The 13,763-nt window shown below is 36.4% G+C and overlaps 1 protein-coding gene across 1 annotated transcript in view; it reads right to left on the minus strand.

Moving 5' to 3' along the window:
• Nucleotides 1-308: 308 nt before the first annotated feature.
• Nucleotides 309-13,763, minus strand: part of LOC131875011 (sugar transporter ERD6-like 4) — a 40,274-nt gene continuing 26,819 nt past the window's right edge. Inside the window, exons 3-19 of the mRNA XM_059219011.1 lie at nucleotides 6,323-6,385; nucleotides 6,140-6,229; nucleotides 5,941-6,000; nucleotides 5,692-5,757; nucleotides 5,076-5,141; nucleotides 4,867-4,942; nucleotides 4,683-4,747; nucleotides 4,467-4,559; nucleotides 4,079-4,159; nucleotides 2,631-2,715; nucleotides 2,229-2,275; nucleotides 2,042-2,104; nucleotides 1,871-1,930; nucleotides 1,608-1,664; nucleotides 1,432-1,491; nucleotides 890-1,004; nucleotides 309-770 (exon numbers count right to left, since the gene is read on the minus strand). Coding sequence (XP_059074994.1) covers nucleotides 658-770; nucleotides 890-1,004; nucleotides 1,432-1,491; nucleotides 1,608-1,664; nucleotides 1,871-1,930; nucleotides 2,042-2,104; nucleotides 2,229-2,275; nucleotides 2,631-2,715; nucleotides 4,079-4,159; nucleotides 4,467-4,559; nucleotides 4,683-4,747; nucleotides 4,867-4,942; nucleotides 5,076-5,141; nucleotides 5,692-5,757; nucleotides 5,941-6,000; nucleotides 6,140-6,229; nucleotides 6,323-6,385 — 1,260 coding nt within the window. The 3' untranslated portion in view covers nucleotides 309-657. The remainder of the gene's footprint in view (nucleotides 771-889; nucleotides 1,005-1,431; nucleotides 1,492-1,607; nucleotides 1,665-1,870; nucleotides 1,931-2,041; nucleotides 2,105-2,228; nucleotides 2,276-2,630; nucleotides 2,716-4,078; nucleotides 4,160-4,466; nucleotides 4,560-4,682; nucleotides 4,748-4,866; nucleotides 4,943-5,075; nucleotides 5,142-5,691; nucleotides 5,758-5,940; nucleotides 6,001-6,139; nucleotides 6,230-6,322; nucleotides 6,386-13,763) is intronic.

Genomic DNA, 13,763 nt, shown 5'->3' on the forward strand with positions numbered 1-13,763 from the left:
ATTGCTCTTAATGGAATCTATTTTATTTAATAATAAAATTGTTTCTCTGTAAGTCAAATTACACCTTCAGGGTAGGTTTGATTTGTAACTCATGGTTTTTCCTATAACATTTGGGAAATCACATTGAAAAGTTTCGAGTCTCTTTCAGTATTTAAATCTGACGGAGAATTGCTTGTGAACACCAAATTTTATATTTTATCCTTGTACAAATTCCATGACGCAACTGCACCAAAGAGTACCAATAAAATGTTCGAATTAGTTTCACACAGAAGATTTGGAGTACAATTCTTACAGAGCATATAATCAATAATTTTAAGCTAACTGAAGAGCCTAAAGCACAATATATCACTATTCAATACCAAATATCCATTGCTATATAAATGCCCCAAAAGTTCATTATAAAACCCTTTTGTCAAGGTTTATTTATCAAAATAGGCCATGGATTTCCATATATGGGCAGCTGTAAAGATGTCACCTAATTTAGTGCGACTTGCCGACCCAAATTTTTGAGGACAAAATATATTTCCATGTATAGTGCTTTATCTTTCAATTTCACGGCCAATGAATTTTATTGCATCCACAAACCACAGCCACCTGATGCTTATATAGCAATGTATCATCCAAGAGTACTATTGATAGTTCCTAACCGCCCCAAACTTATCTGTGTGATGCCTCAATTTCCTCCAGAGTTCTTCCTTTAGTTTCAGGTACAAACAGTACTACAAAGGTTAAGGTAAGACCACTGAACAGGGCATACAGCATGAATGTTCCTGCAAGGAACAAACTTCACTTTTAGTTTGTGATCCTATAACAGTGATCATAGAAACATCAAAAAGGAAACCTGCCCTAGGTTCCCGAATTGGAATTGATGATCTGGTTAAACAGTTACCCGTTTTGCTCCATTCTAATAATAAGTTTATTGTCATTGTTACTGCCCAGGAAAGAGACAAATTGGCCAATGTTGCCACACTACCAGCAACGCCCTTGACATTGATAGGAAATATCTGCAGTAATAGAGTAGAATAGAGTGGATGCCTTATAGTTGAGCATATATAAAACCACAAATCAGAACAATTTAAATGGAATCTTTCATAGATGGGATGCCTAGTATGTCGGGAAATTGGACCAAGAAGGTTAATATTAAGATAAGATCAAAGTTTCGGAGCATTATAAAAGGCCAATTTCTACATTACCAGGCATACCCACACGCTTTTATATTGATGAGTTTGCATGAAGCATGATTACTTGGGTGATGGTAATCATGACACTTTAACCACTAGATCACATCCACTTGTTCAAAATTTGCAAATTGTTTCTTTAATGCCAAATATTATACTGTGTAAAACTCAATTTTCTAAATTGAAAAATATGCCAAAATCAGAGCCTTTTCCAAAAATATGTCTCAAGTGTAAATTGGAGAAGACACATTACCTCAGACATAATAATCCATGGGATGGCCCCCATACCAATAGAGTAGGAGATAATGCAAGCCTATGTCAAAGAGCAATAATCAGTCAAATTGGTCACTAGGCATTGACTATAATGGAAGTGTGATCATTTGCATTGAAATCGGAAAACCAGAGAGCTAACTTGACTCCCAAGATTACCAGTAAACCAATTAAAGCCAAAATACTGGAAAGATACGAAGCTCCCAGCACATGATTCTGCAAGATTCCATGAAGCATGAGATCAAACTTTAAAGTGAGGAATTACTTAAGTTCCATTCTTCAGGTCATCAAAATACATAAATAGTTGGTTAACAATAAGAATTTGCTTTTTTCCTGTTTGTCCATAGCAAATGCACAAATTAATGCCTGCAAATGTTTTGCATCTGCTACAAAAGAAACGTTGTGGTAGTTGAAAAGAGTACCTTTAGGTAGAATGCAACCCCTATGAGGAAAAAGCTGGCTGCCATTCCTGCAGATGAGATCTGGCAAAGTGAAAGAAATGACATGTAATTCGCTTACAAGGATTCAGTTGAATGTGTAGTGATTTTCCAATGTGGTAGCAGAGCATTAGTATAAGTATCTTATTTATTTACCATGAGGAGAAGACGCCTACCAGCCTTGTCCATTAGCCATGCAATGAATCCAGTCATCAGAATCTATATGACATCATTATACAAGATCAAGGCTGTTAGTTCTGTATTAAAAACGATAAAGGCCTTATTCCAAATCTTTTGTCAAGCAATTAGCTGAAGCACTTCCAGCTTAGAACTTCACAATCACCTGAACTCCAGCCAGTCCAAGGGAGGCAACATCAGCATCTGAGATACCTGTTGGATTTATTAGAAATTAGTTACGATTTTCATTCTGGATTACACATTTATTTCCCAAGTAGATTCTACATCTCTTACAAGAGAGTCATTTTCAACTTAAAAATTTCCTACAAATATAGGACTGCCCCTTCTTGTCCTAAAATTTTTGACCAGGTACTTCCCTCATATAATTTTATATACTTTTGAATCCCGTCCTACTTTTTGCCATCTGCATACGTTAACATAATTTCATTCTTTCTTGTCTGCCAAATCTTTTGTACTTTGAGGTATGTGCAATGCATGGGTTTTAAAATGGTTGGTTATGGACCACTGTTGGTTGGTAGAAAAATTAAGTTTTATTAAAACAGCTTACCAGCAGATTTGAAAATGGAAGCATTGTAGAACATGATGCCACTTATTCCAGTCAACTGCTGCAATACAAGCAGCCCAATACCAATCTGACAGCAAACATTCTGAAACAATAAGACTCTTATAGCATACATTTCCATCAATAAATGCTAATTCACTTAAATCAACTAAGATCTCAAAAGGTGACCATTAGGATACACAGATGAAGCAAGCATAAAAGAGGAAAATCAGATTAAGTAATTCATGGATAAATTTGTAAATCTACTATGCTAAATGAAATTCTAGTGAAGATGCAGTTCTAGCAGAGATTACTAGCAAGGTGGCTAGTAGAATTTGCAATGAGAAGGTGGGCATCTAACCACATGTTAGCAGAACAGAACTTGAAGGTTGTCAAGTAAAGGACTTTGGTGGATCATGGATTTGCTGGTCTGTGGAACAAAGGATATAGTTGAGAAGATGATGTGCCTAAGAAATGGAAACACACACATATGTGAAGGAATTTGAACATGGACATATAATGAAAATACACCTTTGTTGGAGGATATATTTGATACCTGGACAACTTGCATTATCAAAACACATTTCAATATTGTAATTCCAAAGAAATTCTTATTACTTATGAATTAAATCCATGCCAAAACAATCCACTCCTTTGAGATAATTTCAGTGATTGTACATATCAATGCTAGAGCAAAGGAAATCTAATATGCACTATGAGAGTTCTAGGACTACGATCAAGTGCGTAGAACATTGTGGAAAGCATGGTATATTGAAGACAATGTATCAAAGGAAAGGATTGAAGTGATTCTTTCTATGTAACTGGGGTCACATTTTTCATCAAACAAGGATATGGCTTAATAATAAAAGAAGAACATCTTCATATTAATCTGGTGCAGGCAATGCTTAAGATGTCAATCGTAATTGTTTCTCTGGAATTTAAAAGGTAATAGAAGGGAGATGGGGGATTTCAAACTCACGAACTAAGCCCCCATTGAGTACTTACACAGAGGAGATGGAGATTGACAAAATTAAGAGCCACATGCTCAGATGTTCTGAAAAAAATGTGTTGCATACTGATTATAGTGATTTGTGGGTGCCATCTATACGTACATTAGTTAGTGTTCAAGTTACTGGATGGAAGATAAAAGAATAATAATGAACTGCAATAAACTTCATTTGGAGAATACAAGTTAGAGACTAATTTGGACGAAACATTTAGACAAAAATACGGCAGAAATAACCAAAGGTGTAGTCCCTCTGACATTCCATTTTGTTGACATCTGACAAAACCTTAGCCTTAAATCATCACTATCTTATAAACAACTCCACCAACATCTTAACCAGAAGCATAGAAAGATTTCATATACAATTTCCTGCAAAATTAGAGATGTGCAAAACATAGTGAATGTATTGCAGATTCCTGTTTTCACAGGGTCATGTAAGAATGCTTACAGTAAGAGGGAATGCATATCTCCGCTGGCATAGCTCGGACAATTTGATTTTTGATTCTTTCCTGTTAAGCTCCATTGCACTCTAAAGCACAGCAAATTTTCAGATTAATTGTAGCAAAGGCTCATTCATGAAAACAACTGCCAATTCCCACTTGGAGGTTTGGTCTAGTAAATGAATAGCTCATTTGAGGAGATTAAATGCTAAGGTATTTACAAGGGTGGTCTGGTAAAGAAAAATTGGTACAAGATGTTTCTTTCTGCTTGGACCACCCAATGCAAAGCCAAAAAGAAGATTATGGATTTTTTGTTCTGTTTTTACTTTGATAGAACAGTAAGGATATGGTGTAAAGGAAATGAATGGAAGATAATATTTTAGGTGAAAGAATTACCCTAATTTCAGCTGCCTCAATTGAAACATCAGAGTCCAACCCACGAAGGATTTTTAAGGAAGCTTCAAAGTCTAAATCTTTACCAATCTTAGCCTGTATGCCCATACACACAGATTATCCAGGATGAGTTTTAATGATGGTGAAAACTCTCAATCTCTTCATTATTGAAATTTAACACCGCATTAAAATCTAGAATCTAACTTCATTGAAGCGTACCAGCCATCTTGGAGCTTCCGGGATTAAAAAGAGCCCAAGAACCAATAAACTACAGGGAACTGCACCTGCATAGCCATAAAATACTGGGAAGGTGAGCATTATTTGGCAACTACTCCATGAAATTTTAACAAAATGATTTAAATTATACCTTCTCCTCTCTTTCATATAATTTCCACAGATATACCTGCAATTGCAAGATGTCTCCAGGAAATGAACATTCCCAATAGATATACCACGAATATACCAATTGTTACGGAAAGCTGTTTCACAAGAAGTTTCTTAATTTATTACAACTTGGACTTTGCAAATGAATATCATTGACCATATGTTACGTTTAAGGCCAGTATAAAGGTTGAGTTCTCAGCAAATACTGATAATGGGTTAAGTTCTTACCATGTTGACTGTGCCAAGACCTCCACGCAAGTGTTTAGGAGCTATATCAGCAATATACACAGGCACCTGGAAATATCATAACATACAATGTAGACAATTACATCAATATCTAGGCCATTTTTCTTCCTCATAACTCCAAAGATTGTTCACTGTTATTAGTCATGGAAATTTTTTATTGGCTAACATCAAAATGAAGAGAAGCAGTGCAATATGGGAGTGTAAAATATCTGACCAATACAGACAAATGTCTGGTATTAAGGAATTTATATTGTTTGAAGTTTTTGATGAGATAACTCAATTTGCATCTCACAATTTGACAAGGAGTTCAGCTTTAAATGTGTCTAGGAAGATCACCTTCGAACTTTGTTTTCCATGCAGGAAAGCTTTTTAAGTAAATATCTGAATACTGTTGTGGCAAGCGATAATTTTCCATTTGTTCTTAGAAATCATCTTTAGTGAATTTTTAATTAGAAATTATGCTGAGAAACATATTTCTCTATGCAAATAATAAGAATTGACTGGAAAGTACAAGTTATAAATCTCACGATGGAGGGAAAACATAATGACAGAAAATTTTAACTTATTGTAAAGGGTAGTGATGAATCAATGAACTTACAGTAAATGACATGATTCCTACTCCCAAGCCTGTCAATGACCTACCTATATACAAAACTGAAGAATCCTGCACTGAGATGGCAATAATGAAATTAAACTAATAAAATATAAATTTTTCATATGTGAGTTACAGATGTTCGGATGCTTAACTCAGAAACATGCATGCCATAATTCTGGGACTATTTTTTTGTAGGTCATGCCTATATGACACAGAAATCATCTATGGAAGTACTGCAATAGTGCAACTTGCCTTTGCCAAAGAAATGGCTATCCACCCTAGAATATTGGGTATTGAGGCTACTACCAGTGCCTGTGTAAAGAGAAATCTCCAAAAAAGATCAGAACTTGTAAAAGGGGCATCTTACATCAAATAAGATTGAAAGGAACAAATTGATTTTTATATATCAACTTATATTTTCCTTCAAGCATCATGAAATCCTAAAATATACCCCTTTTCTTCCAAGATAATCAGCAAGTAGTCCACTGACCATAGCCCCAATCATTGCCCCGGCATTGGATAGTGATCCAAATAAAGAGAACTGTAGAAGCCAAACATCAAGAAAGGTAAGCTTGATATCCTCAATTCTAGCTGAGAGAGGTGCATACAATGCTCTAAGCGTAATGAAACATACCTCAGCAATGGTTAGGTTGAGATCGCTCATAATGCCGCTTTCGGTAGGTGATGTATATCCGTTCTGCAACAAGATGACTAATATCAATTTGCTTGGTTTTTCATCTTCCAAATGTCAATTCAGCAATATTATTATCCTATTTCATATTTTGAAATATGAGAGATATTTAGAATGTTTAAATAAGTTGTCTAGGTCCTGTTTGAGAGGAGAAAGTGCACAACAAGATTAGATCCACTTTTTATGTGAGAAACAAATTGTTTGCATGGTGATTTTCTCTCGTACACTTATTTTTTATTCCTTTTATAAACAATGTAAGAAATTATAGTCTAAATATTCATTCTTTTTGGATTAGGTTTTAATAGATGGATTTAATTCTAGAAATTGAACATAATAAATAACAACGAGATATTTATGAGATTTGAGCCAACTCTCACACACAAGTTTGCCAAGACTTACTGGAAATAATTTCAATCAATGCCAGAAACATAACTGGAAAGTACCATTGTTCACACACTTTATATGGTACAATTCATCACGGGAATTATTTTTTGTTCTTTTAAATTGTTAATATTGTAGCATCATATGATTGTTTATATGAAAAATATTTTACTATTCTATATCTAGTAATACTTGGAACTTGTAAGACGCATGCTATTCTCATTCTTAACTGTGCTTGTTGCAGGTTGTAATGTCCCTTCGTTACAATAAAACAAATGCTATTTGGTAATGCTGGGCATTGGCAGTCCTAAAATAATTAGAATTTACTTAGCACGCAGTGCTGAAGTTGAAGGATGCCTGCTATTTCTTAAGGAAAGATTAATAATAATAAAACTGAAATTAAAGTGAAGTTTAGTTTTAATAAAGTCAGAAGGCATGTGAAGAATTATGTCTATTAAAGAAAAAGTAATATAAGATCAATCACGGAGAAGGAGACACCAATTTTTGTGAAGATATTTTATATTATTACTCCTTGTGGAACGTGAACTGTAGTTCAGCAACCTGAGGTTGAAACCCCCCAAGGTTTGAAATTAAAGGATGAAAATCCCTTAATTTCCATCACCAAGTTAGTGGACGAAACCCTTGATTCAGACAGACTCAAAGACATATCAAAGGAATTTAAATGAAGAGAGATCACTGCAGATCAGAGGAAGATTCACAGCAGAGATAAGATGATCGGTTCTATATTTTCTGAGATACATTTTAAGGTTTATTATAATTAAAGAAAACAAGATAAAATTTGAAGGGGACATTACAAATGGTATCAAAGTTAGATCTAGCCAGCCTGCATTCATATGCAATTCAAGTGATAGAGTCAGCTAATATTATCAAAAAGAACGAAGAAAAACATCAGATTCTAAGGACAAAGTGATCGAAGTCCCTTTGGATTCTGAAACAATAGAAGTAAAAATGTTTAAAGAAAATGACAACTGTGATTATGCAAATGAAATAGATAGAAAATTTGATCTTATGATTATGCATTGTTACCAATAAAGGGGGTAAAAATTTATTCAAAATAGACAAGAATTACAGCAAAAGAAGGCCAACCGCCCAACAAAGAGAAACTACAAAGACTTATCTTGTTCAACAAGTTGATCCAGCATCTGTGACAACTCCGGAGAGAGTTGTCTCCTATCCTCTATAGACCAGCCCTCCATAAAGTAGAAAATTCCAATAATCAAGATAGTAGGAAACTTTTAATGATAATGATAATGAGCAAGAAAACTTACACACAAAGAAACAAGTTTGGGTCTATGGATAGACCCCTTCCCACATTCATTCAAAGGGGAGAAGAAGTTGCCACTGAAGAAGCAAAAAATTGAGTACAAAATGATATCACTGCTTGTTATGTAGTATATAGAAATCTCTGTAGAGAAATTGAAGAAGGAATGTATCTCACAAATTACATAAATATGACAAGAGGAAGAAATGGATCGATAATGAAGCTTTGGGCAAGTTAACATTATTTACATTTGATGGGTCTAATAAGAGTATTGCTTGTGTATGGGTAGAAATTAGATACATATCTATCATTGAAACCAATGATCAAGGAAGATGCCATCAAATTTGCAACCTGTTGTGATGTATTCACACATCGCCCCATTGCAAATGGGGACCCCTGCTTTTTGCTTTCTAGGGTCTGTTTTCTAGGTCTTTTAGGGTTTTGTCTATTAGCCTTTGCAGGATGAGTGCTGTCGAGGGGATCGTTGGATAGCAGGCTCTGCTTAAGCTAGGTCAAGTCGGTGAGTGATGAAGTTTGGAATGTCATCCTGATCTTCAAATGCCCTAAAATTTGGCTAATTCTGGAGTGTCCTGATCCTAAAATTTGGCGAAGTCTGGAAAATTGAAGAATCCTCCAAAAACTAGATTTTGCAATATAACTCCTGGAGGTCCGAAACCACTCTCAAACATCCTGGAAGTATATATGGAATATAACTTAAAGTATAAGAAAGCACTTATACATAAATGTTATATTCCATAAAATAATCCTGACGAAGAGGCTAAAATGTCAAAATTCGCTCCTGACCCTTCCAAAGGGTCCAGAGCGAATTTCAATTTTCGCTCTTGACCCTTCCAAAGGTTCCAGAGCGAAAATTCACCAAAGACACAATATCTCGCCTAAGTCAAAGAGTGGTCAAGCAAGTTTGCAAGGATATGGAAGGAAATGGAACTAGGATCGAGTCTAAGACAAAGTCAAGTCAGTTTGAAGGTGAATTGAGCCTAGAATAGAAATTTCGCTCCTGACCCTTCCAAAGGGTCCAGAGCGAAATTCTTGAAAACACTCATTTTCCCCTTTGCTAAAGTCAAGACCAAGATGGAGATGAAAGGAGAGTAGCCTATGTTTGCCTCCCAAAGAAAATTAGAGTTGAAAAAAGCAAGAATCAAGGTCAAATCATGATTTTCACTCCCGACCCTTCCAAAGGGTCCAGAGCAAAAAATCTTAAAATCACCTTTTCTCCTTGCAAAATCAAGTCAAACTTGGGTTGGACGTGAGAGGAGAAGTGTTTTCTAGCCTTTTGAGGTGAATTCAAGTTGAAATGATGGAGGAATAAGCCTAAAACAAGATTTTCGCTCCTGACCCTTCCAAAGGGTCCAGAGCGAAAATCCTAAAACCCATCATTTTCTCCAAAATTTGTACCAAGCCATGCCTAGACCAAGGTGAGGGATGCCCTTTAGATTGTCCTTAAATTGATTGTTGTCTCAAAAAATTATGATTTTGGGCTAGAAAGGGAAATTCGCTCTTGACCCTTCCAGAGGGTCTAGGGCGAAATTGTGCAAAACCTATCTTTTCCCTTAGTTTCATGCCAAATCTAGTGTGGATCATGATTAAAGAAGGCCTTAGGAATGACTCCAAATTGCCAATTATTATCAAACTTGAAGGAATTGAGCCAAAAAGTGATTTTCGCTCCTGACCCTTCCAAAGGGTCCAGAGCGAAAATCTTGAAACCACCTATTTTCCTTGCAATTCTAGTCAAATGTTAGGTTTTCATGGCTTGGATGGGTGCGAGGAGACATGTTCTTGCCTTTTGAAGTTAATTGGTGTTGAAAATGATGGAAATTAGCCCAAACCAAGAAATTTGCTTCTGACCCTTCCAAAGGGTCCAGAGCGAAAATCCTAAAAACTGCCTTTTCTTCCAAAATTTGAGCAAAGTCAAACCTGGACAAGGGTGAGAGAGGTCATTTGGATTGCCTTAGAGTGAATTTTGGTCGCCAAGAATGCAAATTTTGAAGCCAAATGAGAATTTCGCTCCTGACCCTTCCAAAGGGTCTAGGGCGAAATTCTCCAAATCAACCATTTTTCCCTTGAGTGAAGCTAAAATGTTGATACCTATGGCATGGTTGAGGCTGGGGTGAGATATTCTTGCCTTGTAGGGTGAATTGAAGTAAAGGAAGTGTAAAATAAAGCCTAAAGAAGGAATTTCGCTCCTGACCCTTCCAAAGGGTCCAGAGCGAAATTCTCATTATCACCTAATTTGCCCATGTGAGAAGCTAAAAGGATGGATCCCTAGACTTTGTTGGACTAAAACAAGCATATGCTCACCTTTCAAAGGATTTTGGAGTGAAAAAATGGGGTAATTGAGGCCTAATCAAGAAAATCGCTCCTGACCCTTCCAAAGGGTCTAGGGCGAAATCCTTTGAAACTGCTATTTTTCACCTTGTTGGGGCCAGGCGAGGAGCTAATTGTGAGGTAGTGTTGAAAGGAGGTCTAAATGAGCCAGGAATGCAAAATTTGCTCCTGACCCTTCCAGAGGGTCCAGGGCAAAATTCTTATAGGGCCTGTCCCTAGAAAGAGTCTTGAACTAACTTCATTTTAATATCTTTTGTTGATGATTTAAGGTGTGAAATACTATGTTGAAATGAATTTATTATGTCCTTAATCATCTTTTGATTTGTTTTGCAGATGAAAGAAGATCAAGCCAAGACAAGGACGACCTTCTCCAGTCCAGCATCAACAAGGACGACCTTCTCCAATCTAGCATCAACAAGGACGACCTTCTCCGGTCCAGCATCATTAGGGACGACCTCTTCCAGTCCGGCATTCGAAGGAAAGGTACACCATCCATCCTGCACATCAAAGACAAAGGAGGTCAGAGCAAGGGTCCATTGGAGAAACAGACAGTTTTAGAAGAGTTAACTAAAGTTAGCTTCTTAGCATCACCAAATTGAGCATCAACCAAGTGTCAGACAGGGTGGCATCCCAGTCATCACTCCTCCAGTTGGGTTGGTCCACCTCAGCGTGTCCAGATTCAATGTACCTGACTCATCAAAGATGACACAAACTTCAATGTACCTACCCCGGCTATCCATTGGTCGAATATTCCAGAGAAGACATGTGTCCAAATAATGCAATTATTTCATTGGCCAAAATTGAGTTTGTTGTAACAAACCCTAATTAGGGTTTTCATTGTAAAATCTCGGCCATTGATCTCAAGTTGATTTGAGCCATCGAATTGTATTAAGGGCACTATATAAGCCCTGGCTCCTCATTTTGTAAAGGCTAATAATAGTTAGTCAATAGTTGATAGTAGGTGAATAGTTAGCTAATAGTGAATAGTCAGTTGATAGAATAGCAATTAGAGTAGAATAGCAAGAGAAGGCAAAGATTGTTGCCAAGATGTTGTTGTAAAAGACTTGTAAAACTTCATTGAAGAAATGGTGAAATCTATGGGTCGATTCAACAATTTGTATGGTCTTTATACTTCTCAGATTTGATTTCATGTTATTAGATGAGTGGAAGAAATGTGTTTGATTGATGGTGAAATTTGTATATCCATACTACTAACAGTTTGTTGATTGCAGACTTGCCTTGTGTAGTCAACTGGAATCATTCAGCTTAAGCTTAACTTCAATTGTCGCTTCTTCACTGATATGCATCAACTTGATGGTGTCTATGCTTATAGCGATGATTTGAACATCATAAAGCTTTCTTCCAAAGATTGCACTAACCTTGTGGAGATGGTCCCAGGATGTCAAAACAAGACTTAGTTAGAATTTCACCAAAGGTTATTCATTGCTCCTACATTCTTAGTGTCAAAATTAGATCCTTTCCTTGCCCTCATCCTTTTTCTTTTTTTTCAAAATCTAGGCTAGTGAAATCCTGTGTTCCAGTAATATTCAAAGCAAATCAGACGTTTAGGTCGTCAAGTGTAAGTCCCCTTGTGATTCCAGCAAAATCACATCATACCACAGAGAGCTTATCCACGAGTAGAGAACCTACAAACAAGAACCTTGGAGTTGCCTCGATTGATCCTTCGGCGAGATCTTCAGCAGTCGAGAAACTTTGCTCAAGAGAGGATAAGGTACCTTTAGGTATTTTATTCTGTGTTCGCATGTGCATAAAAAACACATCAACACAACCTTACATTGGAAGAATCAGCTCATGAATGGTGGTACCATGGGTTGGTTACCCAAGGTCACAAGCTAATAAACACAAATGATGAATCCTGCAAAAGGTTAAGTGAGAGATCCAATAGAAAGGATCCAAAAGTTCATTTTAGAGAATTGGCACAATTAAAGCAAGAAGGGATGGTGGAGAATTATGTAGAAGAATTCCAAAGATTATTAGTAATGGTGCTCCATGTTTCAGAAAGAAGATTAACCATTTTTTTATCATCGCACTAATTGAACTCTTAGGAGTTTAATTAAAGCATTTGATCCTTTAACCCTTCAAGAAAATATCAAAAGAGCTTTGAATTTAGAGAATTCCGTTGCCAAGAATAAAAATTCTTTCGGGAAAATCTTCTTATAGGGCTGAATCTAGAGACTTTTCAAAAGGGTTTTTCTCAAAAAGCATTACCATCAAGAGTAATTTTAATCAAGTGACCAAAAATGAGCTACGCAGAAGCAAACTGTGGTTTTCTTGTAGAAAGCCGTGGCAACTTGGACACTGTTGTTTGGGAAAAGGTCAAGTAGATTACATAGAAGGAATGTCGGATGAGCAGGAAGAATCAGAACCCAAAGTAGTTAAATGTTGAACTAAAGAAGAAATTGAATGTTCAAAGTGCACACTTGCAACCTTGTCAGGTGCTCCTATATATCATCCTTTTCAAGTACCAGGGGTCCTAATTGATGGTGAAGCGACACAAAATTTCATCGTTGAAAGATTAGTTGCTACAAGAGGTTTACAAATAGAAGATTTCAATGGATTCAATGTTATAGTGGTAGACGGTTTTACCTTTCCAAGCAGTAGGAAATTCAACAATTGGAGGTTACCCTTGGTAGACACAAGATGCAAGATGAGTTCTATTTGATGGGTATAGGAAAACTGATGTGGTTTTAGGAGTGCAATGGCTACACTCTTTGGGATAGTTTACACAAAATTATCAAAGGATGGAATTAAGGTTCAAATCATAGGGTAAAGATGTAGTGTTACAAGGCATTATTGAGGGAGCGTCTAGAGTTATAACAACAAAAAGAATGGAAAGATGTAGGAATGGACAAATAATATGGGCAGCACATTGTTTAGTAAAATCTACAACCACTGCAAGAAAGAGAGCTTTAAAAAGTCAAATTATACCTTCGTTAAAACTGCCCCACTCGGTGATGAAGAAAAACTGATTTTGATTCTTGAAGCTATCTTAAATTTTTAGAGAGAAAAAGTGAAGAAATAAAACAATGACAAAATATCCAATTAAGGCTGATTTTTTATTAGTTTGAGCTCTTAGTAAGGAGTCAGGAAGAGAAGCAAAAGTTGAAACTAGCTTTACTACCATTAAAGCACTGTACCTAAATCAATTAATAACTTATTCATCTACTCCTCTCTTATAACGTGAAGAATAGAAGAGTCCACTTAGTGGCCTTTAAGTAATACCATACCACACATGGACAAGTCAAGGCTGAGTGAGAATTTTTTTGACAGAACAGAAACTCCTTGTTCGTAGCTTCTAAGCTTAATGGAGCTACCTGGTGTGAGTCCCAGAGGGAAATCCCTAGTAGGCTCTTA

This window comes from Cryptomeria japonica, chromosome 4 (assembly GCF_030272615.1).
Source record: "Cryptomeria japonica chromosome 4, Sugi_1.0, whole genome shotgun sequence".
NCBI classification, from domain to species: domain Eukaryota; kingdom Viridiplantae; phylum Streptophyta; class Pinopsida; order Cupressales; family Cupressaceae; genus Cryptomeria; species Cryptomeria japonica.